At 42.6% G+C, this 27,734-nt stretch overlaps 1 protein-coding gene across 1 annotated transcript; it reads left to right on the top strand.

The window, feature by feature from the left end:
- Nucleotides 1–1,200: 1,200 nt before the first annotated feature.
- ZNF786 (zinc finger protein 786) lies at nucleotides 1,201–26,631 on the top strand. Its single transcript, XM_057550230.1, has 4 exons — nucleotides 1,201–1,349; nucleotides 10,667–10,793; nucleotides 15,176–15,328; nucleotides 16,673–26,631. Exons 1-4 carry the CDS (start codon nucleotides 1,332–1,334, stop codon nucleotides 18,490–18,492), a joined length of 2,118 nt encoding a protein of 705 aa, XP_057406213.1. The 5' UTR covers nucleotides 1,201–1,331; the 3' UTR covers nucleotides 18,493–26,631.
- Nucleotides 26,632–27,734: the final 1,103 nt, after the last annotated feature.

Here is a 27,734-nt window from a genome sequence, read left to right on the forward strand (position 1 = left end):
ACCGAGAACACCCAGACCAAGGGACAAACATGGGAGGACGCAGGGAGAAGCGCAGCCATCTGCAAGCCGAGGAGAGAGTCCTCAGAGGAAACAAACACTGCTGACACCTTGATCTTGGACTTCTGGCCTCCAGAACTGTGAGAAAATTAATTTCTGTTGTTTAACCTGCCCAGTCCGTGGTACTTTGGAATGGCAGCCCTAGCAGATTAATATACTACCTTAAATTGCAGCCATTTAAAAGTATAATTATGAGATTATGAGAAATATGGAAAACTTTGATATGGTAAGTGAAAGACAAAAGAAAAAGACAAAAAATTATGTGTGTCTCCGAACCATATAAAAAGAACATGTCTGTGGACAGAGACGAAGTCTATATGAAACAAAATCGAGCATTTACATTAGAATACCAGAATTATGGACAACTTTCACTTCTTTTAAAATTTGCTTTATTGTTGCTAAATTGTATATGTACAATATTGTTCGTTAAAAAAACCTTTAAGTTAGGGATAGCAATTACATATATCTAAGCAGTTCAACCATACTGGCTGCTTAAGAGTGAAAGGCAGAGTAAATTTAAGATCCATTTCATATTTAGGTTATAGACCATTTCTTGAATTTTATAGACTATGAGTCATGTTCCTAATGTAAGTCCATGGGGCCAGCGATGTCATGACTCTGCCTGACTTCCTGAGGATGAATACCCAGCCTCCTCACCCTTGGCAGGACCATTCTGAGGGATGATCTGCACCCTCTGAGTCCCCAGCAGAATGGACTCCCAGTTGCCGACGGGGGGACCTGCTCGTTAATGCTTAATGCCCCTTGATTTCTCACCTCCCTCACTTGGTTCCTGAGATCACCTCACAGATGACCCCTTGAACCTAATCCTTGACTGGGATTGGCTTTGGGGAGGAATCAAACCCCTGCACTCCCTCTCATTGTTTCTATCTCAGTAAATAGCGAGTATCCTATCCATCCATTTGCAGTTGACGCTGCATTTCCCCCCTCTTTCCGTCTGCATCTCCGTCTCCCTCTTCTGGGTCCCCCAAGAGAGTGCGAGGATCGGTCACCCCCGGGCGGCTGCGGCTTGCGACTGACGCCGGTCTGCAAGGCGCGGGCTGCCCCGGCGGACAGCGCTCGCTCCTCCCGGCCGCAGGGGGCGCTGTGGGGCGGAGCGGCCGCGAGTCCCAGCGTGCACCGCGCCTGGGCTGGGCCTGCAGGTCGGCGGGGAGCGAGAGTAGGGGAGCTGCCGCCGCAGGGAAGGTGCCGCGGGCAGCCGGGACGCCTGGCTTGGCCGTAACCCGGTGCGGGGCCTGGTGGGACTGTGAGGGCCCATGGCCGAGCCGGCTCCGGTAAGAGGGGCTCCCCGCGCGGACGTCCGGCTCGGGGATCTGGGCGGGTCCTCGGGTTCCGGCTCGGCGGGCCGGCATCCTGGGGTCCTCCCGGGGCGGAGGCGAACGGGTGGGGCGGGGTCTGAGGGTCGCGCTGAGCGCCTGGTGTGGGGTCTGGACCCTGGACGGAGCCGGTGACCGCCGCCCCTGGGGCTCGTAGATGTCCAAAGCCCTAAACAAAGCCGAGCGTGGAACTGGCGGAGTCTGGGCCGCGGGCGCCTGTGCGTGAGGCGGGCGGATGAGGGAAAGGATCGAAATTGGTCTGGGGCCGGCAATGCGTGTTAACTAGTTCAGCTAGTTTTACATTATAGTTACTGAATTTAGAACAAGTGTTTTAAAAGATTTAAGATTCTGAATTGTTGAAATGATGGTTGGTAGGGACTTAAATGGCAGAATTTAACGCTAACGTGTTGAAGTTTGTGTTGAGTGGGAGGACACGTTGGAAGGAAGGGGGTATAAAAACCTAAGTAGGGTACACATTATTTGATTTTTTAGTGTTTTGTTGAAATTGAGGTTTTATGTTTTTCTCTATTTTATAAGCTTACATATTGAGCACTTTTTCAGATTACTAAGTGAATTCATGAGATTATTACTTTTAATATACCGTTAACAATCTCAACAAAAACCATAATTCCTAGGACTAAATATGTAAAAGATATGTAACACCTTTATAGCAAAAATTATAAATAACAGGCATACCTTGGGGATATTTTGGGTTTGGTTTCAGACTGCTGCAATAAAGCAAGTATCACCGTAAAGGAAGTCACGATTTTTTTTGGTTTCTCAGTGCATATTAAAGTTATGTTTATACTGTACTGTAGCGTGTTAAGTGTGCAGTAGCATTATGTCTTAAAAAACAATGTACAGGGCTTCCCTGGTGGCGCAGTGGTTGAGAATCTGCCTGCCGATGCAGGGGACACGGGTTCGAGCCCTGGTCTGGGAAGATCCCACGTGCCGTGGAGCAACTGGGCCCGTGAGCCACAATTACTGAGCCTGCGCGTCTGGAGCCTGTGCTCCGCAACGAGAGAGGCCGCGATGGTGAGAGGCCCGCGCACCGCGATGAAGAGTGGCCCCCGCTTGCCACAACTGGAGAGAGCCCTCGTACAGAAACGAAGACCCAACACAGCCAAAAAAAAAAAAAAACTAAAATAAATAAACTAAAAATAAAATTAAAAAAAAAAAAAAAAAACAATGTACAAACCTTAATTAAAAATACTCTGGCTAAAAATGCTAATCATTGTCTGAGCCTGGAGCAAGTTGTAATCTTTTTGCTGGTGGAGGGTCTTGGCTCCTTGTTGATGGTTGCTGACTGATCAGGGTGGTGGTTACTGAAGATTGGCATGTGGCAATTTCTTAAAATAAGACAACAGTGCAGTTTGCGGCATCAGTTGACTCTTCAGGAGTTATTTCTCTGTAGCATGCAATGCTGTTTAATAGCATTTTACCCACAGTAGCACTTCTTTCAAAATTGGAGTCAGTCCTCTTGAACCCTGCCACTGCTTTATCAACCAAGTTTATGTAATATTCTAAATCCTTTGTTGTCATTTCAACAATCTAAATGGCATCAGCAGGAGTAGATTCCATCTGGAGAAACCACTGTCTTTGCTCATCCATAAGAAGCAACTCCTCATCTGTTAAAGTTTTATCATGGGGTTACAGCAATTCAATCACACCCTCAGGCTCTGCTTCGAATTCTAGTTCTCTTGCTGTTTCCACCACATCTGCAGTTACTTCCTCTACTGAAGTCTTGACCCCCTCAAAGTCATCCATGAAGGTTGGAATCAACTTCTTCCAAACTCCTGTTAACATTGATATTTCAGCTTCATCCCATGAATGATGAATGTTCTTCGTGGCATCTAGAAGGATAAATCCTTTCCAAAAGATTTTCAATTTACTTTGCCCAGATCCATCAGAGGAATCACTATGTATAGCAGCTATAGTCTTATGAAAGGTATTTCTTTTCTTTTTTTTTTTTTTTAGGATTGTTGTGAGGATCAAATCAGATAAATGTATTGGGTTTTTTTTGTTTGTTTTTTGTTTTTTAAACAGAAACCACCAGGTATTTCGGAGGGAATTTATTTATTTATATTTTTTGGCTCTGTTGGGTCTTCGTTTCTGTGCGAGGGCTTTCTCTAGTTGCGGCAAGCGGGGACCACTCTTCATCGCGGTGCGCGGGCCTCTCACTATCGCGGCCTCTCGTTGCGGAGCACAGGCTCCAGACGCGCGGGCTCAGTAGTTGGGGCTCACGGGCCCAGTTGCTCCGCGGCATGTGGGATCTTCCCAGACCAGGGCTCGAACCCGTGTCCCCTGCATTGGCAGGCAGATTCTCAACCACTGCGCCACCAGGGAAGCCCGAAAGGTATTTCTTAAATAATAAGACTTAAAAGTCGAAATTACTTCTTGGTCCATAGGCTGCAAAATGGATATTGTGTTAGCAGGCGTGAAAACAACATTAATCTTGTACATCTCCTTCAGAGCTCTTGGGTGGTCAAGTGCATTGTCAATGAGCAGTAATATTTTGAAAGGAATCTTTTTCTGAGCAGTAGGTCTCAAGAGTGGGCTTAAAATATTTGGTAAATCATGTTGTAAACAGCTGTGCTGTCACCCAGGCTTTGTTGTTCCATTTCTAGAGCACAGGCAGAGTTGATTTAGCATAATTGTTAAGGGCCCTAGGATTTTTGGAATGGTAAATGAACAGGGGTTTCAACTTATAGTCACCAGCTGCATTTAGCTCCCAACAGAGACTCAGCTTGTCCTTTGAAACTTTGATGCCAGGCATTGATTTTCCTCTCTAGCTATGAAAGTCCTAGAAGATATCTTTCCCCAATATTAGGCTGTTTTGTCTATACTGAAAATCTGTTGTTTAGTATAGCCACCTTCATTAATTATCTTAGCTAGGTCTGGAGAACTTGCTGCAGCTTCTACACCATCACTTGCTGATGCACCTTGCACATTTATGTTTAGGAGATGGCTTCTTTCCTTCAGCCTCATAAACTGTGCTCTGCTGGCTTCACACTTCTTCCGCAGCTTCCTCACACCTCTCAGGCTTCATAGCATTGAAAAGAGTTAGGACCTTGCTCTGCATTAGGCTTTGGATTAGGGCGATGTTGTGGCTGGTTTAATCTTCTCTCTAGACCACTAAAACTTGTTTTGTATCAGCAGTAAGGCTGTTTTGCTTATCATTTGTGTGCTCACCGGAGTAGCACTTTAATTTCCTTCAAGAACTTTTCCTTTGCATTCACAACTTGGCTAACTGACACAAGGGGCTTAGCTTTTGAGCCTGTTTCAGCTTTCCACGTGCCTTCCTCACTAAGCTTAATCATTTCTAGCTTTTGATTTAAAGTGAGAAATGTGTGACTCTTCCTTTTACTTGAACACTTAGAGGCCATTAAGTGTTCACTTGAACACTTAATAATGTAGGGTTATTAAGCGGCCTAATTTCAATATTGTTCTGTCTCAGGGAATAAGGAGGCCCGAGGAGAGGGAGAGAGATGGGCCAGTCCGTGGGGCAGTCAGAACACACACATTTTTTTTAATAACTTTTTTTTAAATAAATGTATTTATTTTTGGCTGTGTTGGGTCTTTGTTGCTGCGCGCAGGCTTTCTCTAGTTGCAGCGAGCAGGGGCTACTCTTGGTTGCAGTGCGTGGGCTTCTCATTAAGGTGGCTTCTCTTATTGCGGAGCATGGGCTCTAGGTGCGTGGGCTTCAGTAGTTGCAGCACACGGGCTCAGTAGTTGTGGCTCATGGGCTCTAGAGCACAGGCTCAGTAGTTGTGGCGCACGGGCTTAGTTGCTCCACAGCATGTGGGATCTTCCCGGACCAGGGCTTGAACCTATGTGCCCTGCATTGGCAGGTGGACTCTTAACCACTGCACCACCAGGGAAGTCCCAGAACACATACATGGATTGATTAAGTTTGCCATCTTACGTGGGCATGGCTCATGGCGCCCAAACACAATTAAAATGGTAACATCAGGGCTTCCATGGTAGCGCAGTGGAGCAGCTAAGCCCGTGCACCACAACTACTGAGCCTGCGCTCTAGAGCCCGCGAGCCACAACCACTGAGCCCACGTGCCACAACTACTGAAGCCTGCGCACCTAGAGCCCGTGCTCCGCAACAAGAGAGGCCAGCACAATGAGAAGCCCACGCACTGCAACCAAGAGTAGCCCCCGCTCGCCACAACTAGGAAAGCCCGCACGCAGCAACGAAGACCCAACACAGTCAAAACTAAATAAATAAATAAATTTTTAAAAAATGGTAACATCAAAGATCACTGATCACAAATCACCATAACAAATACAATAATAATGAAAAACTTTGAAATATTGTGAGAATTACCAAAAAGTGACACGGAGACATGAAGTGAGCAAATGCTGTTGGAAAAATGGCGCCAATAGGCTTGTTCGACACAGGGCTGCCACAGACCTTCAGTTTGTAAAAAATGCAGTATCTGCATTTTTTACAAAGCACAAAGCACAGTAAGATGAGATATGCCTGTAAACAGGAGGTAAATCATGCCCATAAATGGGAAGACTAAATATAATAAAGATGATACTTTCCTTCCAAGTTAATATATAAATTTACTGCAACTTCATCAGAATGGCAGTAAGAGTTTTGTAAATTATATAAACGGATTCTAAATTTCGTTTGGAAAAATATAGGTCAAAATATGATGCTGAAAAAAAGAATAACAGGGGGACTTGCCCTAGCAGATAATAAAATTTACAGTAAATCCATAGAATTAATACAGTACTGTTTTGTGCAGGGGTAGACACATGGAGCAGAGGAAACCCAAAGAGGACCCCAGAGCAGACTGCTGAGTTAAATAGTGTCTCCCCCAATACATGTCCTTCCCAGAACCTCAGATTGTGACCTAAATAGGAGTAGGGTTGCTGCAGATGAAACTCGTTAAGATGAGATCAGACTGGAGTAGGACAGGTTCGTAATCCATCATGAGTGGTGTCTTTATAAGAAGAGGAGCAGAGTCACAGAGACCCAGACACACAAAGGGAGAAGGCCCTGTGACAGTGGAGGCAGAGATGGAACTATGCAGCTTCAAGCTGAGAAATGCCAAGTATCAACAACCACCACCAGAAGCGAAGGGAAAGGCATGGAACAGATTCTCCCCTAAAGGCTTCAGAGAGAGCATAGCTCTGCTGACACTTTGATTTCAGACTTCTAACTACCAGAACTATGAGAGAATAAATATTTATTGTTTAAAGCCGCCAAGTTTGTGGTACTTTGTGACAGCAGCCCTAGGAATCTAATTCGGAGAACTTCAGAAGTGGTGTTGGGACAACTGACTTTTCCATTTGGAAAAAAACACAAAGGTAGATCATTGCTGTATGCCATAAAAAAATTACGTTCCAGATAAATTAAAAATCTAAACATGAAAAGTAAAACTTCAGTCTTTTGGAAGGAAATGTAGGATATCTTCATAATCTTAGTGTAGAAGAAAATTTCTCAAACCACAAAGGGCAAAATGAACTAAGAAAAGATTGATATATTGCATTACAATTGAAAATTTATGTACAGTATAAGACAGCTTAAGTAAAAATAAAAGGTAAGAGATACACTAGGAGAAAGTATTTGTAAACTAATGTAGTCAACAGTTAATACACAAATTATATAAAGAAATCTTAGACATGAAAGGACAAATAACCCAGTAAAAATACAGGCAAAGGATATGAACAGGCAGTTCACAACAGAACTAAAAGCAAATGGTCAATGGATAAAAGAATGAATTAAAAATTGTGACATTCAGACAATGGAACACTATACAAAATTAAATCAGTTCTATGTATATCAAGATGGACAGATCTCAAAATGTTGCATGAAAAATGCAAGTTGCAGTACAATAAAGCATTTGTGTATAAAAGACAAAGCAATACTATATTATTCATAGATACATATGTGTATTAAAAAAAGTAAAAACATGAGCTGAAAACTTACCACATGCATCATCATGTTTGTGTGTCAGAAGGGAGGTGAATAGGACTGAGTAAGAATAAGATTGAAGTGGGGACCAAGGGGGCTTTGAGTTTTACCTGTCAAATTCTATTTCTTTAGAAGGAAATCTGAAGAAAAAATGTTAAATTTGTTAAATCAGTGGTAAATACTCAGATGGTTGTTATAATGTACTCTGTAATTTTCTGGATCTTTCAAACTCCTGAAGATTAAAGAAATAAACAATGAAGGCTTTTTGAGCATTTTTGAAAAACATTTTAAAAGTAATGAATTTAATCAGAAGAGGACAATAAGTATATTTAACACTGAAATTAAAACATGCATTCAGTTCTGCCATCATACATCATATGCATTTCTAAAACTCACAGTGCAATGCAAAATCATGCAGTAAAAACCACAGAGCTTATGGGAGAAATGGGGTTAGGTACACAACACTCAAAAAGTTTGTCAGTGACAAGTTAAAAAGAAAAGATAGAAACATAATAAAAACAGCTCAGTTTTATGCATGTTAAATGATTAAGAAATAATTACCTTAAAAACAGTCTGAAATTTGCTTGTGGAAGTGGGTGTAAGAAGGGATGGAGCTTTTGAGTTATTGTGAAGTAGTGGAAGGAACAGTATCTGAAATTAGATGGAAAGCTGTAACACCAGGTGTGAATAGGTAGGGCTCACCACAGGGTGATCTGAGGCAGCTGGTGCTTGAAGGGTATGCATGTGTGTGCTTTGTATATTCCTATTCAGTTCAGTTCTCATAGTAGCGACCAGAACTCTAAAATCCCTAGGAATGAATCTGTCAAGAATTATATAAGCTCTATATGAAGAAAACAAATTTTACTAAAGAAAATTTAAAAATCTAGGTAAATAAAAGATGTTTCTGGATGGAAAGATCCCATAATTCAGAGACCCACTTCTCTCAAAATTAATTCATATACTTAGTATATTCCTATCAGAATCCCAATAGAATTTATATAAATTTGACAAAATATTTTTCCTGTTTATTTAGAAGAGAAAATAGACAAGGAAGGTCAAGACAGTTTCCTTTAAAAAAATGATCAAGGTGGTGGTAGATGGCCATATCCTCTTAAATAGCAAATCATTTGGTAAAACTTAAGAATTAAACAGTCCAGTATTGGAGCAAGAATAGACAAAATCACCAGTGGAACAAAAATATAACCAAGTATAAATGGAAAACTAGTTTATGAAAAAGCGATCCCAACACAATGGTAAAAGAATAGTCAATAAGTTTTGTGATAATTTAATATCTCTTTGGAAAAAGAATTATGTCCCTTATTGTTATAATATACCAGAATCTTTTATAATTTTAGAATAGGGAAAGTCTTCCAAATCAAGGTACTAAACCCTGAAGCCACAAAAGAGGTTCTAGTAAGTACAACACTATGAGATAAAAGCAGTGTACGTACTTTGAAAAGAGATGGGGAAATTATCTGAGAATTATGATTGTTTCCACCAAAAACTTAATACTATTAGAATTGATAAACAAACATGGTACATTAATTGGATATAAGATAAGTTTACAAAAATCAATTTTTAAAAAATTCTAGTAGGAATGATTTGAAGTGGCAGAGGTGGTCCCATTTATAATTGTTGGGAAAACTACACAATACTAGAAATAAAGTTCATAGAAAAGATTCAGAACATTTATGAAGAAAATCATTAAGTTTATTAAAGGATAGGAAGCAAGATCAAATAAATGGAATGGTAGAACATGTTCCTAGATGAGCTCAATCTTTCCTAAATACACATATAAATTTAATTAAAATTGAATCCCAATGTACTTTTTTTTTTAACTGGACAAAATTATTTTAGAATTTGTAAGGAAGAATAAATATTCCAGAAATTAACAGCAGTAGCTTGACAAAGAATGGGCGTGGGGGGGCACTTATAACATTGCATAGGTACTGTAATCAGATAGGTACAGATAGTATAACAATATGTAGATTCACATACATATGAAAATCTAATATATGCAAAAGTGAAGGTCAGGATTTTAATCTAAGAAAGAGTGGTGCATTTATTAGTGTTCTGTGATTGGCTGTCCATATGTACATAAATAAAGATAAGAATATCATCTGTAGAATTAAGCTGCAAATCTAATTGTGAAAGAAATTCAGTAGAATATTTGTATAATTTTTTGATTGTGACAAATATAAAAAATGAAAGTAAAAGCTGGAAACAATATGGAAAAGACTCAGGTTTTAACTAAATAAAAGGGTCAAAAATGTTCTCTTTGGCAGAAGAGAAAGTCAAAATACAAATGATAAACTAGAAGAAAATGTTTGTTAACTAGTCAAAGGATTATTAACCCTAACGTAAGAAAGTTAATTCAAATTATAGGAGCCCACTAAAACGTTGAACAAAGGATGTGAACAGGCATGCACAAAGATAAGTGGAACCCCCCCTCCCCGCCAAATATGAAAATGTTACTAAGCCTCACAAATGAATGCAAATTAAAATAAGTACAAGGGACTTCCCTGGCGGTCCAGTGGTTAAGACTCCGCGTTCCCAATGCAGGGGGCACAGGTTCAATCCCTGGTGGGGGAACTAAGATCCCACGTGGCTCACAGAGAAGCCTAAAAAATAAATAAATAAAACAGTGAAATAGAATTTTTTACCTATCATGTTGGCCAATAAGCAAACAAATAAATAAGGTTTCAGAACATCCTGTGCTGGCAAAGGTGTAAAGAAATGTCTCTTCTTATTAGCAAGGGTAAAAGTGCTGGATTCTTTTTGGAAGGCAATCTAGGGGTATCTCATGAACTGAAGATGTTTCTATCCTTTGATTTAGTAGTTCTCCTTTTTAGCCTTTTCCTGCAGAAGTAAAACCACTAATATATAAGGAAGCATATCAGAGCATTGTTGGTAATTTATAAAGGAAATGGAAACAATATATGTGTCATCAGTGGAGTATGTGTACCCATGGAATATAATGCAGTTAAGAAAAAAACGATTTTGCCTATGTAAATTGACCTGGAAAGATGACATGTTAAGTGAAAGAAGTTACACAGTGATTTGTTCCCATTTTTGTTTAAAAAAAGAAGAAGAAAAATGAAAGAGTTCCATGCTATACATATGCATATGTAGTTGGAACAGGCATAGAGAAACAAGTGGAAGGGGGTGGTCATGGTCACCAACAGAACCACATGATGGGAGTCAGGGAAGGAGCAGTTCCCAAGGAAGAAGCTGCCTAACGCACAAAAACACTGTCCACTGCAAAACTCTTAAATTGATGAAAAGGAACTGGAGTTTTGAAGCCATTATAACTGTATATGTATTATGCCTATAATTTCAGTTACCTCTGACTTTTGAGGATGTGGCCGTTTATTTCTCCGAGCAAGAATGGCAGAATCTAGAGGCATGGCAGAAGGAGCTTTACAAGCAAGTAATGAGAACCAATTATGAGATTCTTGTTTCTCTAGGTAAGAAGTGTTTAACTGGCTCGGGCATGGAACTGGGTCCTGTTAGGGGTTTCAGTCACTCCATACTCCTGTCTGTCAGGTAGCCAGATTTCTCAGAAATTAACTCAGAAAGGCATTTTTATGCAGAGTCTTTTGTTAATATCTGTAAGCATTGCTAATCCTTACTCAAGGGTAGACGTTGCTACATAAGAATATTTGTGACAGCATGTAATGTAACATGGTCAGAGATGACTAAATATATGTCAGGGCTTTTAATCACTATATACTTACTCACAGGTTGCCATGATTTTTCAACATGGATACATACCTTGCCCATATCCATAAAGTACCCTGTATCTTTAACCTAGGATGTTCCTACCTGTCAGCTTTTACAGTGGTGTCCATATACCTCAAAAAAGCTAATGTTATTTTTCCCTGCAATGAGATTTCGGAAGGCTATACACAGGTGTTTAACCGCAGTTGTTTCTGCATGGTTACGGTAATGGTGTTCTTTTTAGTCTTTTTGCTTAGTCTTTGTATTTTACTACTGAATATGATTTTTAAAAAATCAGTCTGTTTGGAGAAGCATCAAAATGAATGATAAAAGTCTCTTGCCTCACCCCTCACTCAGTTAATTCCCCAAAGGCAACCATGTTAATTATTTCTGTTTTAGTTTTTACTGCAGTTTACTTCAGTCTATTGTGCTTACACCTGTATTTCTTGGTTTATCGAGTTTAACTCCTTACTGTGAAAAATGAGGGTTTCACTCACTTATACTATCCCTCTTCTATCTCCTTTTTCCCCCTTCTTCCGAAATTTTGATAGTTTTTTAAAAATTTTTTTAACTTTAAAAAAAAAATTTTATTATCTGTGTTACAAATATTTCTTTCCAATTTGTTCCATACACACACACACACACACACAGACACATATATTTGTTGTTGTTGTTTTATCTTTTGGCCGCACTGCGTGGCTTGTGGGATCCCAGTTCCCCGACCAGGGATCAAATGCATGCCCCCTGCATTGGCAGTGTGGAGTCTTAACCACTGGACTGCCAGGGAAGCCCCTGATAGTTTTTTAATGCCTCTGTTGGCCACCTTTATAATTTAAATAATAAACTAGATCTAGAAGATCATGTTTCATGAACTTTATATTATATCTCTTTATTCTTTCAGTCTATGAAGGTAATTAGTTCTCCTATATTCCCTCCACTTCTCTTGCCAGCGTCTGACAGCCAAACCACTTCTTTTATATTGCAATGTTTCTAATAATTATGTTCTGTTCCATTACCATAATTAAGATTTCCAGTTTCTATACAGTGTTTCTAAAATATTAATACAAGATATTACATTTTTTTCATTGTTAGCGAAGAACCAATTAAAGTAATTGAATCTATAGAGAAAAGAAAAATAATCTTGTGTCATGAACCCTGTGCCACCCAAAAAGAATGTTCCAAGCATGAAGATCAAATGGATGTGGACTTCAATGGTGGCGCAGTGGTTAAGATTCTGCCTGCCAGTGCAGGGGCCATGGGTATGATCCCTGGTTCAGGAAGATCCCACATGTCGTGGAGCAACTAAGCCCATGCTTCACAACTACTGAGCCTGCACTCTAGAGCCCACGAGCCACAACTACTGAGCCCGCGTGCCACAGCTACTGAAGCCCATGCTGCTAGAGCCCGTGCTCCACAACAAGAGAAGCCACTGCAATGAGAAGCCCGCACACCACAGTGAAGAGTAGCCCCTGCTCGACACAACTAGAGAAAGCCCACGCACAGCAATGAAGACCCAACAAAAGATCAAATAGACGTGAAGTGGTGTATCAATGTGGGTTTGGTTTGCATTTCCTTAATGGCTAATCATGTTGAGCATCTTTTCATTTGTGTATCTTCTTTGGAGAAATGTCTATTCAAATACTTTGCCCATTTTTATAGTGGGCTATTTGTCTTTTTATTGTTGGGTTATAAGTGTTCTCTATTTGTTCTGAATACTGAACCCTTATCAGATACATGATTTGCAGATATTTTCTCCGTTTCTTGGGTTACCTGTTCCCTTTTTGATGGAGTCCTTTGAAGCACAAAAGTTTTAAGTTTTGATGAATTCCAGTTTATTTTTTCTTTTGTTTCTTGAGCTTTTGGTGTCATATCTAAGAAGCCATTGCCTAATTCAGTGTCACAAAGATCCACTCCTATGTTTTCTTCTAAGAGTTTTATAGTTTTAGTGCGTATATTTAGGTCTTTGATCCTTTTTTTTCCTTCTTTGATCCATTTTGAGTTAATTTTTTCACACTGTGTGATATAGGGATCCAGCCTCTTTTGCATATGGATATCCAGTTGTCCCTACACCATTTGTGGAAAAGACTGTTCTTTCCCCCATTGAATTATCTTGGCACCCTTTTGGAAAACCAATTAACCGTAAATGTCGGAGTTTATTTCTGGATTCTCGAGTCTGTTTCATGGATCTATATGTCTAGTCTTATGCCAGTACCACACTGTTTTAATTACCATTGCTTTAGGATCAGTTTGTCAATTTCTGCCAAAAAAAAAAAACAGGCAGATGGGGTTTGGGGAATATTGTCATCTTAATAGTACTAAGTCTTCCAATTCATGAACATGGGATATCATTTCATTTATTTAATACTTTTTTTTTAGGACTTCTAAAATTACTTTCAACAACATTTTATGATTTGTATTGTGCAAGTCTTATGTTTCTTTTATTAAATTTATTCCTAAGTATTTTACTCCTTTTGATGTTCTTATAAATGGACTTGTTTTCTTAATTTTTTTTTGAAAAATAGTTTTATTTTATTTTATTTTATTTATTTTATTTTTTTTTAAATTTTATAGCTACTTTATTTATTTATTTCTTTATTTTTGGCTGTGTTGGGTCTTCGGTTCGTGCGAGGGCTTTCTCTGGTTACGGCAAGTGGGGGCCACTCTTCATCGCGGTGCAGGGACCGCTCTTCATCGCGGTGCGCGGGCCTCTCACTATCGCGGCCCCTCCCGTTGCGGGGCACAGGCTCCAGACGCGCAGGCTCAGTAGTTGTGGCTCACGGGCCCAGCTGCTCCGTGGCATGTGGGATCTTCCCAGACCAGGGCTCGAACCCGTGTCCCCTGCATTAGCAGGCAGATTCTCAACCACTGCGCCACCAGGGAAGCCCTGAAAAATAGTTTTATTTTAAAAGATGCTGAGAGTTCAACCCAGATGAAGACTGAGAATAGGTGTATGGATTTATTTTTTTAATTAATTTTTATTGGAGTATAGTTGCTTTACAGTGTTGTGTTAGTTTCTGCTGTACAGCAAAGTGAATCAGTTATATGTATACATATATCCCCTCTTTTTTAGATTTCCTTCCCATTTAGGTCACCACAGAGCACTGAGTAGAGTTCCCTGTGTTATACAGTAGGTTCTCATTAGTTATCTATTTTATATATAGTAGTGTATATATGTCAATCCCAATATCCCAATTCATCTCACCCCCCCTTCCCCCCTTGGTATCCACATGTTTGTTCTCTACATTTGTGTCTCTATTTCTGCTTTGCAAGTAAGTTCATCTGTACCTTTTTTCTACATTCCATATATAAGCGATATTATATGATATTTGTTTTAGGTGTATGGATTTAAATAAAAGATAGTGATTCCTTTTTTCATGAGAGCAGGCTTGGAATTCTTTTGGGGTTGAAGTCAGATTTCAGAGGGCTAATGTACTATGTCACTCTGACATTTTATCCCTAAAATCCCTCAGCATTGCCCAGCTTATCCTCTTTCTCTGATTTGGACCATCTGCTAATCTCCCTTTAGCAATCCATGAAGCATACTTTTGGTTCTCTTAAATATATATATTACTGAAAGAAAGTTATACTTGAAAATACACAGAGTAAACATTTTTTACAGGGAAATGGGAATCTTGTAATATTTTAATTTGTTCATTTCATTCAGTGCAACCCCCTTCTATTCTAGCAGAACTCAACTGTGTTTTAGGTTGTGATTAGCACTGTCACTGGAAGTACTTCTCAGAATATTTTAGCTGAAGCTCCAGTTCTTATTTTCATATACCCCCTATTCCCAAGATATCTCCAGTTGTCTCAGGGGTTGTCCCACAATTCTCAAAGCACAATACTGGTGCATTTTAAGAAACCTATGACAAAATGCAGCATTGCTAGATATATTGGGACCAAGACAAAATCAAACACAGAGTCATCTAACAGGTCCAGGTAGATTAGGAACCACTGTTATAATATGTGGGCAGTTCTGCTTTTCTTTGTGTAAACCTATAATCTATTTAAAAAAATCTCTTCTCATACATTTTCCCAGGAGTAAATTTGAGAATTTAAAAACAGCTCATTGTGCTTTAAATTTAGTGCTCAAGGAAACCAAACTACCCTGTTTGACTTCTCTGTACAGATGATGGACTTCCCAAACCAGAACTAATATCCTGGCTTGAACAGGGGAGAGAACTCTTCAGGAACTGGGGAGAATCACAGAAATCAGGAAACATAATTTGCTCCTCTGCTGATTTGCATTTGGATCCAGTTATTGAGGGACAACTATTTGGGGGTGAGTATTAAGAAATCAGCGCCCTGTCCTTAAGACATCCCATTCAGGTTTCTTAGTTCCAATTCTCTGACCTTGACTTCCCTGTTTGACTGGACTGAGGCTTAACACCTGGTATATTCTAGAGAAAGGCAGTAAAGCATAGTAGTTAGGATTGTGGGTTCTGGATCCTGAGTCTGGATCTTGCCTTTTCCAGGTGACCTTGGGCAAGTTATTCAACCTCATAGTATTTCAATTTCCTGACCTATAAAATGAAGATAATAAAAGTACCTAAATTATAGGATTAAATGGGTTAATGTATGTAAACTGTTACAAAGATACCTGGCAACACAGTAGGAGTTCAGCAAATATGAAGTATTCTTAGTAGTGGGGGGGGGGGAGGAATAGAGACTCCTCTTTTGTTTCTTGTCATGATGGGAGAGTCTGAGATTTTTGGATTCTTAAGGGTCAGTATTAAAGTATGAAAAAAAGTCAAATGGGAGCATCATTCCAAGAAATGTTGTCAGTAGTTTATTTAATTTTTAGCTGCTTCTTTCAGGAGAGAAAGAGTTTTTCTTCACAAATTATTTCACTTTTTCTGTCTGTTAGCAATTCTTCCAAGAAACCTTTTTACAACGTTGGTAGGAATAGAGACGAGGAGGGAGGAACATCTGGTCTTAGGACAGCTCCTGGAGTATATGGAATCATAGCGTTAGCCAGGGCCTGTCAGTAACACTGCCATCATTATTTTATTTTATCTTTTTTAAAGTCTTTATTGAATTTGTTACATTATTGCTTCTGTTTTTTGTTTTGGTTTTTTGGCGAGGAGGCATGTGAGATCTTAGCTCCCTGACCAGGGATTGAACCCACACCCCCTGCATTGGAAGGTGAAGTCTTAACCACTGGACCACCAGGGAAGTCCCTGTCATTATTTTTTGACTCCAGGAATGTCTGCGCATCCAAATGGGACAAGTCTGGTGGCCCTGTTAACTCATACAGTTCTCACAACAATCTTATGTACTGTTTCCATTTGTACAGGAGAAGGAACTGAAGCCAAAGATGAGTTTGACAAAGTTTGCACAGTGGACAAATGGGATTCGAACCCAGTCTGATTCCAAAGCTTAGGCCCTACATTTGTGACTTACATGTTCTCTTTTCAGTATTATTCTAAGATAGGTCTGTTCAGTTTAGTTTCAGCAGACTCTCACCAAACTCCTGGTCATGAAACTGACCCCCACTGAAAGGAGCTGCCGGTTTAGTTCAGCGGAAGCTGGGCTTCCAGCCCACCTCAGGTCACTGCTACGGCCACATAAGCCTTGGTCATGTCATAGGCTGGGATACTGACTGAAGTTTTCTTTTCAATTTCAGGAAGCCAGCAAGCTGTGAAACCAGGAGAAGCCCACTGCCATTTCCAAGTAGATCCTCTTCAGAGCCAGCGTTCCTCTGAACCCTTTTTAGGAAAAAGTGAAGCTGTTTCCTTCAGGCCTGACCAAGTCGTCGCCCTCCTGAACCCACACAGACATGATACTCGGGCTCTAGGTCCACTAGTCCACAGCTCCAGGGAACCCACCCGAAGAGACAGAATCGTAAGTCCCAGGACCCTCGGTCTCCCAGGCTTCCAGGAAACCTCCGGGGAGGGCCCCCAGCAACCTTGCCCCGTCTGTGGAGAAGGCTTTTGGAAGAACCTCTCAGAGCAGCACCAGGGGAGCCACTCGAAGGACCCGCCACACAGGGCTTGGAATCAATTCCGCAACCAAACCCAGGTACAACAGCCCCTGAGCATCCCTCGGGGACAGAGGCACTTCCGCTGTCCAGGATGTGGGCGGGGCTTCCGCCGGAAGTCGTGTTTGCTTAGACCCCTGGCGATCCACCCCGAGAGCCAGCTGCCGGGCAGCGAGTGTGAAATGTACGCCCACCACCTGCGCGCGGGGCCGAGGCCTTCCCAGTGCCCCGGCTGCGACGAGAGAGGCCCCCGGGGCCCTCCCGGCGTGGAGAGGCCAGGCTCCCGGAGAGAGGGCGCCAGGGCCGCCTCCGAGCAGGCTGAGCTCCCGCGCTCGGGAGAGAAGCCAGGCCTGAGCCCGGCTGGCGAGGAGCGCCCGGAATCTCTCGAGCCCGGTCCCGGCGCGGAGAGGCCGGCCTCCTGCGGCCCGTGCGGCCGGCGCTCCTCCCCGCAGTGCGGGCTTCCAGACCACACCCACGTGCCCAGCGCGGAGCGGCCCTTCCGGTGCGCCGAGTGCGGCCGGGCCTCCCGCCAGCGCGGGCGGCTGCGGCTCCACCGGCAGCTGCATTCAGACGAGCAGCCTTTCGCGTGCCCGGAGTGCGGCCTGGGCTTCCGGCTGAGGAGGCACGGCGGCGAGAGGCCGCTCTCCTGCGGCGAGTGCGGCCGCGGCTTCGCCCACCCGTGCAAGCTGCGCGAGCACCTGCGGGTGCACAGCGGAGAGCGGCCCTTCGGCTGCCCCGAGTGCGGCAAGAGCTTCCGCCTGAAGGGCATCCTGAAGGCGCATGAGCGCACGCACAGCCGCGAGCGGCCCTTCCAGTGCGCGGAGTGCGGCAAGGGCTTCACGCGGCCATCCAAGCTGGCCGAGCACTTCCGCGTGCACAGCGGCGAGCGGCCCTTCGGCTGCCCCGACTGCAGCCGCCGCTTCCGTCTCAAGGGGCAGCTGCGGAGTCACCAGCGCCTGCACACGGGCGAGAGGCCCTTCCCGTGCCCCGACTGCGGCAAGAGCTACCGCGTGAAGGCCGACATGAAGGCGCACCGGCTGCTGCACGGCGGCCGGATGCCCTTCTCCTGCGAGTGTGGCAAAGGCTTCGCCAAGCAGTCCAAGCTCGTGGAGCACATCAGGACGCACACGGGCGAGAAGCCCTTTCAGTGTCCCCAGTGCGACAAGAGCTTCCGCTTGAAGGCGCAGCTGCTCAGCCACCAGGGCCTGCACACCGGTGAGAGGCCTTTCCGCTGTCCCGAGTGCAATAAAAACTTCCGGGAAAGGGGCCACATGCTTCGGCACCAGCGCATCCACAGGCCCGACAGGCCGTTCGCCTGTGCAGACTGCGGCAAGGGCTTCATTTATAAGTCGAAACTCGCCGAACACATCAGAGTGCACACGAAGTCCTGTCGTGCCCCCAGTGAGCCTGACGTTAAGCAAAGGCTCAGCCAACTGTTTGCAATGATCGAGGCCGACTGGAGTTGAGACCGAGTAGGGCGCCCAAAGCGGTCAGCAGAGTCGGTATTGCCAGGGAGTCCACAGCCAGCGCAGCCAAACCCAAAATCTGGTAAGACAGATGGAACAGGGGCCCTTTTTTGAGCAAGAATATAATACAAGTTAGGAATATGAGAAACCACAAAGATTCTCATTTAAAACATCACCAGCTATGTTTTCTATACATTGATAGAAAACAGTGGATAGAAACAATAGATAGGTTTGTTCTTCCCACCATCTTAACGGGTGATTTTCCCCAGCGTGCTAATAAGCTAACTCTGAAATCCCAGCTTGAATTTAGACAGCAGGAAATCCCTCCAGTACTGTTCTCAAAGCTAAAAGGATGGGGTGACTTAAATGTCAACTCTTCTTTTTTTCATAGTATGATGATAAGCAGGGGGTTTAACCCAGCGACTTTTGTTGCAGGCCTGATATGATAGGATTTGGTTTTGACTTACTTGAAGCTAATAGCAACAAAATGAGTTCTCCGACTCATGGTTTGTCTGTGTGAATGCTGAAGTTTCACAGCAGGTTTCATAGTGATTATGCATGGTTACCCTTAAGGAAAAGCGGATAATTCAAGCAAAATTTGATTAATCTGGGTTGAAGAAAATAAAAGCGAAGGTGCTAAGTTGTATGGGACTAGAGTTTTGTTTTTTTAAATTGAAGTATAGTTGATTTACAATGTGTTAGTTTTAGGTGTACAGCAAAGTGATTCAGTTATACATACATATATACATATTTTTTTTCAGATTCTTTTCCCATACAGGTTATTATAAAATACTGAGTATAGTTCCCTGTGCTATACAGTAGGTCCTTGTTGATTATCTATTTTACATATAGTGTCCCAAACTCCTAATTTATCCCACCCCACGGAGGGGGGTAGCTAGAGTTTAGATAAGAGATTGGGACAGGAGGTAGATTTGGGCGTTCCAGAACACAGGTGCTGTTTGCAACTAAGAGAGTGAATGAGATTCCCAAGAGTGACTTTCTAGGCAGATGACTAAAGTCTGAGTTAAGACAAAATAACAAAGCTAAACAGCTTTATTAGGGAGCCTGACAGGCAACAACAGTTTCGTGTAGAGAGTTTTCAAGCAAACGTTCAAAGTAAACATACAAAGAGAAGTCAAGGAAAATACCCCATTTGTTACACTAGGTGAAGGCTGTGTGAGCACAGAATGTTTATACCCCAGGGACAGAGTTGTACTCCATCCAGAGAATTCCTGACTTTCAGAGGGTTTATGCTTCATTTAAAAGAATGGCTGACCTGAAATTCTAGGGATGATAGAAAATGAGATGTCAGTAAACTGTAATAGACATTACTATGAAGCAATAGTTCACAGATGATTTTCTCTGGAACACTAGCTTCAAATAAATAAGTTAAACAGTTCCCCCCCCTACACACACACAGAGTCTATGACTCTCAAGAGGAAGACATAATAGTATATTCTGAATATATTTGACCTTTTTTGACCTTGGGATTCCTTTCTGTCTTCCCCTCCCCCCCAAAAAAAACCACTATGATCTTGTGGACATCAATAGAATTCTACAGGACTCATTCTGGAAAATATTACCGAAGAATAGTCCTGGCTCCAGCCAAGTAGCCCTTAGTCTAAGACAGAATATCAGGGGATGAACGCCCTCAGTTTTAGGTGACAAAACAGAACTTTAAGTCAGAATAAATCTTTAATTGGTTTTAGAGCACCCCTTTTTCTCATGTGATAGGACACTAACAGAGGTGACTGATGGTATTAAGAGGTGATATGATTTAGGCAGGTTTATAATCACTAGACACACATGGTTATGTCTGCTGCGTTCACGAGGCAGCTGACCTCACAATGCATGAGGAAAGAAGGGGCAGCGGCCCCTGCTGCAGATGAGGGCCCGTGGTGAGGGAGCAGGAGGACGAGGAGGAGCTGGAGGAGAAGGGGGTCTGTGGTGGGGGAAGGGGAGGAGGAGGAGGTGGCAGTGAATCATGTAGAGGCTTTGAGGGAGACTGAAGGCCCGGGCCTCTAGTTCGGTGTTCTCACATATTTCCTGTTATAATTGGAGGATCTCAGAGATAGTAAAAGATCCAGAGTGTTTGAATTTTGTTAGAAACTGGAAGGGTTTTGGAGGAAGTTGAGAAAAAGGGCACGACCCAACTAAACCCCAGTACCCTAGGCTGCCCACACTACAAATGAAAAAGATACCAGAGTGGTGTTTAACAAGTAGAGGGATTTCTGGGAAAGAAGGTATTATAAGCACAGGTTCCTAAAACTTCTCTTCCTTTCCTGCCCAAAATTCCTAAAAAAAAAAAAAAATCACTGCTGAGATATCCTGGTGAAATCCCTGAACTTCCAAAAAAAAAGAAGGAAAAAAAAATGTATCCTGTCACCTACAAAGGAATAAGAACTCTGATTGGTGCAACAATGAAGATCATATTAAAGGGACAGAATGGTTTAAAAAAGAAATCCATTTAAGTCAAGAAGACAAGGTCTCTGCTGAGCCATTATTTAACATTATAGAATACATCATATTACTGTGTACCTGGAACATCCAAGAGAATCAGCTAGGTAACTACTATGAGTAAGAAAAATGACCCTATTCACAAAAGTCCAGTTACTGTCTTGATTCAAGATAGGAATTAAGCACACTCTTATGTTTGTGTCTTCTGCCTCTCAGTATCCCATTGAAATTATAGTAAAGGGATTTTTCTTCAAAGGCTGTAAATCCACCACAAAGAACAGAATTCCGAGGAGACCATCACCAGATGAGAAATTTCAAGAGATTTCAGAAAGTTATTAAAGAATGGTATCTAATGAAGAGGATCAGAGGACTGAGCTGAGGGGACTATTGATTTGCTCAGAAGCAGCTCAACCTGGGGAGCCAGGCAGGATGGAGGCTGGAAACCAGAGCGTTAACTGAAAGTCTGTTACAGTGAATAGTCCAGCCCCACTCCATCCCTACCACTACCAACACCAGAAGCAGGAAGTATGTCTGGCAGCGAGGTATTTACCTTGTAAGGGAAAAAAGGAAATGAACAAAGCATCTGGGGATAACTAGAATATGGATGTTGTCTGAGATAAAAGCCCTCCTCATTCTAGCATGACTCCTAAGCAGTCAGTCACCTTGGAGTAAACTGTCATACAAGACCCACCCATGGACACAAAGATCCTAATTGACTTGTCTACTGTTGCATTCTCAAATATGGACAGGCAAGATTATCAAACATTTGGAAAAAACTTTTACATGAAAGAGAAAGACCAAGACAAGCAAGAAAAAAAGTACGTCAGACAAACCATAGCCAATTCAGGAACTAAAAGCTATATTTTAAAATCTCTAATAAAAATATTCAGAAAAATTGGAGAACACTTATTATAAAACAAGAACATAATGTTATGAAAAGGGAAGCATCTGAAAAACAAATTCTAGGAAGTTTAAAAAAAAGTGATTGCTAAAATAAAAAGATCTCAGGAATTCCCTGGCAGTCCTGTGGTTAGGACTCGGCACTTTCACTGCCAGGGCCCCGGGGTTCAATCCCTGGTCGGGGAATTAAGATCCCGCAAGCTGGGCAGCACAGCCAAAACAAAACCCAAAACAAAACAAAACAAAACAAAATCTCATAGTAGTATTAAAGAAATCTCAGAGAAAACAGAACCAAGTTTCAACAGATAGAAAATAAGAGTAATGGGAGAAAATGAATTGTGCAAATACTAGCCTCTGCCCATTTTTCTGTAGAAGAAAATGCATATCTATACATATTATCTTAATCATATATACATATATGACATAGAGGTAGGAGGGGAAGAGAGTGGGAGAAAGAAGCAAATAAAGGGGGGAAAGTACACCAAAAAGCCCCTCATGTGTGATTATCTTCACGCATCTATATAAAAATGTATGTGATTACAAGGAAACTTCGAAATTTTAAAAAGTAGTAATATGAAAATAAAATATAAAACTCAGTCCTAAAGGAGGGCTGGACACTCCTTTTAATTCTTTTTAGAATTTTAGAGTTTTAAATTTCCAATCTCTAATATTACAGGGAAGGAAACCAAAGCCACAGTAAGTGTCTAATCCACAATCTCATACCTATTTAGTGGCAGGGCTGAGACCTTGTGGGTCTCTTGAGTCCAGGGCAGGGATCCTTCCACCACACTTAATTGGAAATCCAGGAAATGCATGTTCTGTGGATAAGAAATACTAACTGCTTAAACAAACAAAACCAGCACAGTTACCTAAAACAGGGAAGGAAGATTACAGAGAAAGAGAACAGAGAAAACCACAGGTATTCAGTGTAAAAAATCACATAGGCAAAGGGAGATTATTAGCAGCATCTTGGAAAAGACCAAAAGATTAATGAAAGGGATTCTTTTTTTAAATAGGGAAGAAAAGCCATCGGAATGAATGGAAACCCTTTATGATTTTAGGGACAAAGAGATTATTTAGGAATAAAATAGAATCTTCTTTCTGACAACGTAATTCACTACTTCACTCTTGACCAAGATAGTTCTGGGGGGAGGTTTCCATCAACCTAAAATGTGAAGCTTGGAGTTATTAAATAACTAAAAATCCAGAAACTTTTAGTTATAATTGACAAAATAAAGGGGAGTTTGTCATCAGAAGTTTTAAAATAAGTTAGGAACAAACCAATCACTCTCATGGCAACTAGAGGGCTTTTTAACTGTGACCCCACTCTATAACCTCCCCCCCACCTGGAAACCAGTGTGATTATATCCTGATGAGAGTCACCTGGTAAAAAGTACAGAAAAGGATGCGCTCACCAAACACTTAAGTTGTTGAGGGAGAGGCAACAGTTTCTATTATGCCTGTGTGGTGTATCAAGGGAATAAAAGGATAGCTTCTCACGACATCCACTTGGATGTCTAAAAGACTTCTCAAATTCGACATTTCCAAAACCAAACTTCTAATTTTCCTCCCTTATCCTGTTCCTTCTGTAGTCCTTTCCATCTCAGTAAATGGAAACTCCACCTTCTAGTTTCTTAGGTAAAAAATCTTGATATTGTCTTTGACTTCTCTCTCTCAAAAATCTCACCTAATCCATCAACATGTCCTGAGAGTTCCATCTTCAAAATAAATCTAGACTCTTAAGTCTTCTCACCACCTCCTCTAAGACAACCTGGCTCAAGCTGCCATCACCTGGTGCCTGATTATTTCAATAGCCTCCTCACTGATCTTCCTGTTTCCACCATTGCCTGCCCAGTCTGTTCTCCAGAGAGCAGCCAGAGTGATCCTTTAAAAATAAAAGTCAGATCATGTCATTTTCCTGGTTAAAACCCCCAATAATTTGAGGGTCAACAGATTTGAAGAAGCAAGAGAGACCAAAAAGGAGAGAACAGTGAGGTGAGAGGGATCCCATGAGAACATGGTGTCTCACTAGCCAAGCAAGGAGAGTGTTCCAAGAAGCAGGTCTGCTGCTAAGGAGTACAATGAGAACAGGGAAATGGCCAGTAGAATTGGCAACATTGAGATAAATGTTGACCTAATCAAGAACAGTTTCATTGGGAGCTGTTGGGGCAGAAAGGCAAAACTTGGTTGATTGGTGCAGGAGTGTGAATAAGGAATTGGAGACAGGCTACACAGAAAACTCAAGTTTGAAAGAAGTTTGGTCATGAAGGGGAAAAGAGAATTTGGCCGTAGTGGGAAAAGTTATTGATACTGGAGCATGTTTGCATGCTAATGGAGGAGGATTCTGAAAGAGGAGGAAATTGATGTCGAGGGGAAAGATAATAGAGGAAGTGGAGGAATTGGCTTTTGATGAGGGAGGGACATTTTCCCCACAGTAACTGGAGGATAGGAAAAGAGGAGGAGAGGGACTCTGTCCCTTTGAACCACTACCGTCTCCCTTTTAGTGTGCATTGTGCATCTGCATTACATATACATTAACTATATCCTCTTAGAAGACACAGTAATGCCTACTCGCCAAAAAAAAACCACCTCACCCAATTTCCTCCTGGCACCGGCAGGGTAACTGCTTAGAAGTTAATATTCCTTTCTCAATCCTGTAAGAGGTCACAATAACGCACTACTTGCCTCGTTGGACTATGTAAACTGTCAATACAGTACTTTGATGTATAACCCTTTGTCTCAAAAATCTATATAACTGTGCTTTGCCTTCTGATAGGTGGAACAGTCTTCAGAGCTTTCTGCAAGACTGTCTCCCCTGTAATAATCCTCAGGTTGGCTCAAATAACAATTTCCATATCTTTATGAGACTGACTATTAATTTTTTTCACTGTCGAGGAGAAGTTTGGTGTACCAAAAATTCAGGCAAAAAAAGGCAACCTTACACATGATCCAATTCCCTGATTTATATGCCCATCAATTTTAGGTCCAACCTTGTGTAACCCCCAAAAGAGGAAGGGGCGGGACTTCCCTGGTGGTCCAGCGGTAAGGAATCCGCCTTCCAATGCAGGGGACTCAGGTTCGATCCCTGGTCGGGGAACTGGGATCCCACGTGCCACGGGGCAACTAATCCTCCGCACCACAACTACTGAGCTCGCATGCCTCAACTAGAGAGCCCGCGTGCCACAACTACAGAGCCCACACGCCCTGGAGCCAGCGTGCCACAACTAGAGAAGAGAAAACCCACAGGCCACAACTGGAGAGGAGACTGCGCACCACAACGAAGAGCCCACGTGCCTCAACGAGAGGCCACATGCCCCAACAAAGATCCCGTGTGCCACAAGTAAGATGTGACGTAGCCATTAAAAAAAAACGGTTGGGGGGGCAGAGTTTAAATTCCAGTCCTCCCAGAGCCTGGGAGATATGGACCGGATGCGCAGCGCTACGACCTGCCTCTGGAGACTCTTGGCTCCTCCTGCCTGCAGGCGGCGCCGTAGGAGCCCAGTCCCCGCGCCAGAAAGGCAACGTTCCCAGGATGCCTTGCGTGTCCCCATGGCAACGGCCCCCGCTGAGCGGGGCTGACGGGCGCAGGCCCCACCCCTGAGCGGCCAGTAAGATTGTCTGGTCGTCCGCCGCAGCACCAGCGGGGCATTCGAAAAGGGTACCCCGCGCCCAACCGAGGCCTGGAATCCGGCCGGGGACCATCCCGGGGGTGGGCTCAGCGGCCGCGCCCCGGGTCTCGGGCTACGCAGACTCTGCAAGTGTCAGCGGTGACCTCTCGGCCCGGCAGAGGGGGCGGTCCGCGGTGGCATGAAGAAAAGCCTGCTCGGGCGGTAGCCGGGCCTGGAGGAGGCGCGGTCCGGGATGCTCGGACTGACTGTGAAATCTGCAGCCCTAGCCCAGCAGTCTAACCCGAGCTCGCGCGTTGGAGTCCAGAGGGGGCCGTGCAGGGAAATCGTGCTCTCAGCCGTGGATACTAAGTTCCTCGAAGCAGTGACTGATGTTTTTCTTAATCTTTGTTACCCATGCAGAGTGTTTCCCCAGTGGGCGCTCTACAAACACTTGTTGAATCAGTGAATTAACGAATGAAAGAGATCTACACATAGCCACTGATTTTACAGTCAGCCCAGGGCTTTCTGAGTGTTCCTGTTTCTCTGAAGCTCAGCTTGTGTGCTGGGAGTACTGTTAGTAAGGTACAGAGTGGGAGAAAGAACAGGGAATTACGGCTGAGAAAAGGAAAGGAGTCCCATAGGGGAACATAGAGTATAATACTAAATTACAATGATAGGGACTGTCACTTTAACATGTAGTTCTTTAGAAAATGATAATGACGGTTGCAACTCTTATTTTAGTTTCATGTCTTTCAGAGATTCTCAGGGGTGACAGTAACTCAGTTTCCTGATACTTAGCTTAAATTGAAACAATGTTTCCCAAGAAACATGACAATTAATTTCTTACTGCCTTTTCCCTAACACACTCACACAAAATGGTATTCAGAATAGAATCTTTAGGGGTCATAATCCAACTCCCTCACTTTACAGATGAGTAAAGTGAGTTACAGAGAGGTTGAAGTGACTTGCTCTAGGTCATATAGCTAGTGACTGAGAATACCGCCTAGGTTTCTTGAGTTCCAGTTCTATGCTCTCCCTCCTTCCTTTCAACACATATTTATTGGAACTTCTTCAATAAATATTAATACAGTATTGTTTCTCTTGGGTTGTGGCTGCTTAGTCAAGCTTCTGTTCTACATATTCCAAGTTATCAGGAAGCTATAGGGCATTTCCTTATTCCCCTTTGTCATCTTCTACAGAAAGTGGTTTGTTTTTCTGGTGCAAATGGTCTTGAAAAAGATCACTGATGATTTATCATTTCCGACATTTGTAACATGATCTTGGGGCAAATAGTTTTCATTTCAATGGAGTCAAACTACCAATTGTAGAAGTCTCTGTAAATGCAACTTTGTGTTTCTTTCTTAAAAACACATGAATGGGTTTAAAGATATCTCACAGGAAATGCTGAAGACAGTTCTATGCATACTTTATCACACAGTATTTTAACACATTTAAACGACTGTGTCCTACGGTAGGTACTTCCATGACTGTGTCTTATGCTATGTGCTCAAATGGCTTTTTATTTTTATTTTTGACTGCGTCACGCGGCTTGTAGGATCTTAGTTCCCCAACCATGGATCGAACGTGGGCCCCTGGCAGTGAGAGCGCTGAGTCCTAACCACCGGACTGCCAGGGAATTCCCTCAAATGTCCTTTTAATTGAATCAAACTATTTGTTTCAGGTCAAGTTTCTTCAGTTAGAAATGAGTGTCTGTGGCAGTTTCAATGACTGACTTCTTTATGAGCTCCCCTCACCCCCGCTACTGTTCCTGTAAAACAAGGGCCTGTACATTCAGTATTCCACTTTTGTCAGGGTATAAATCTGCTTTGTTGCCAGCAACTGTTGTTTTGGAAAGAGGACCAGCAAAACCATCACAAGCTCTTCTTGGAATTATATCATCCAAACCTTGCCCATTTTACACATTGAAAAGTCTGGCTTTTCAAGATCCATGTCGTAACTTCTCGCCTGATACGAACAAAGGTAGGAGGCTTTTAAACATTACTGATGAGAAGTGTGAAGCCATCCTGAGACAGAAGGAAATGCGTTTGGGGGTCCAGATGGCAGTGCCCTTTGATGACGTGGTCATCTGTTTCTGAGCCCAGGAGTAGGAGAATCCGGGTAAGCATCAGAACGAATGCTTGTGGTGCACGTGCTTTACATGCCAGTGATGAGGGGTATGGATGAGCCTGCTCTCTCTAGGCATGAGATGTTTCTGTTGAAAATTTGAGAGGAATTCATGAAATCAAAGGCTAAGCAAGTCTCAGCAGGTCATCCGTA

Source organism: Balaenoptera acutorostrata, chromosome 7 (genome assembly GCF_949987535.1).
Source record: "Balaenoptera acutorostrata chromosome 7, mBalAcu1.1, whole genome shotgun sequence".
NCBI classification, from domain to species: Eukaryota; Metazoa; Chordata; class Mammalia; order Artiodactyla; family Balaenopteridae; genus Balaenoptera; species Balaenoptera acutorostrata.

Coding starts and splice junctions, on each gene's coding strand:
- ZNF786 (XM_057550230.1), top strand. Junction 10,794..15,175: donor TGAGATTCTTGTTTCTCTAG/GTAAGAAGTGTT, acceptor TTCTCTGTACAG/ATGATGGACTTCCCAAACCA. Junction 15,329..16,672: donor TGAGGGACAACTATTTGGGG/GTGAGTATTAAG, acceptor TTTCAATTTCAG/GAAGCCAGCAAGCTGTGAAA.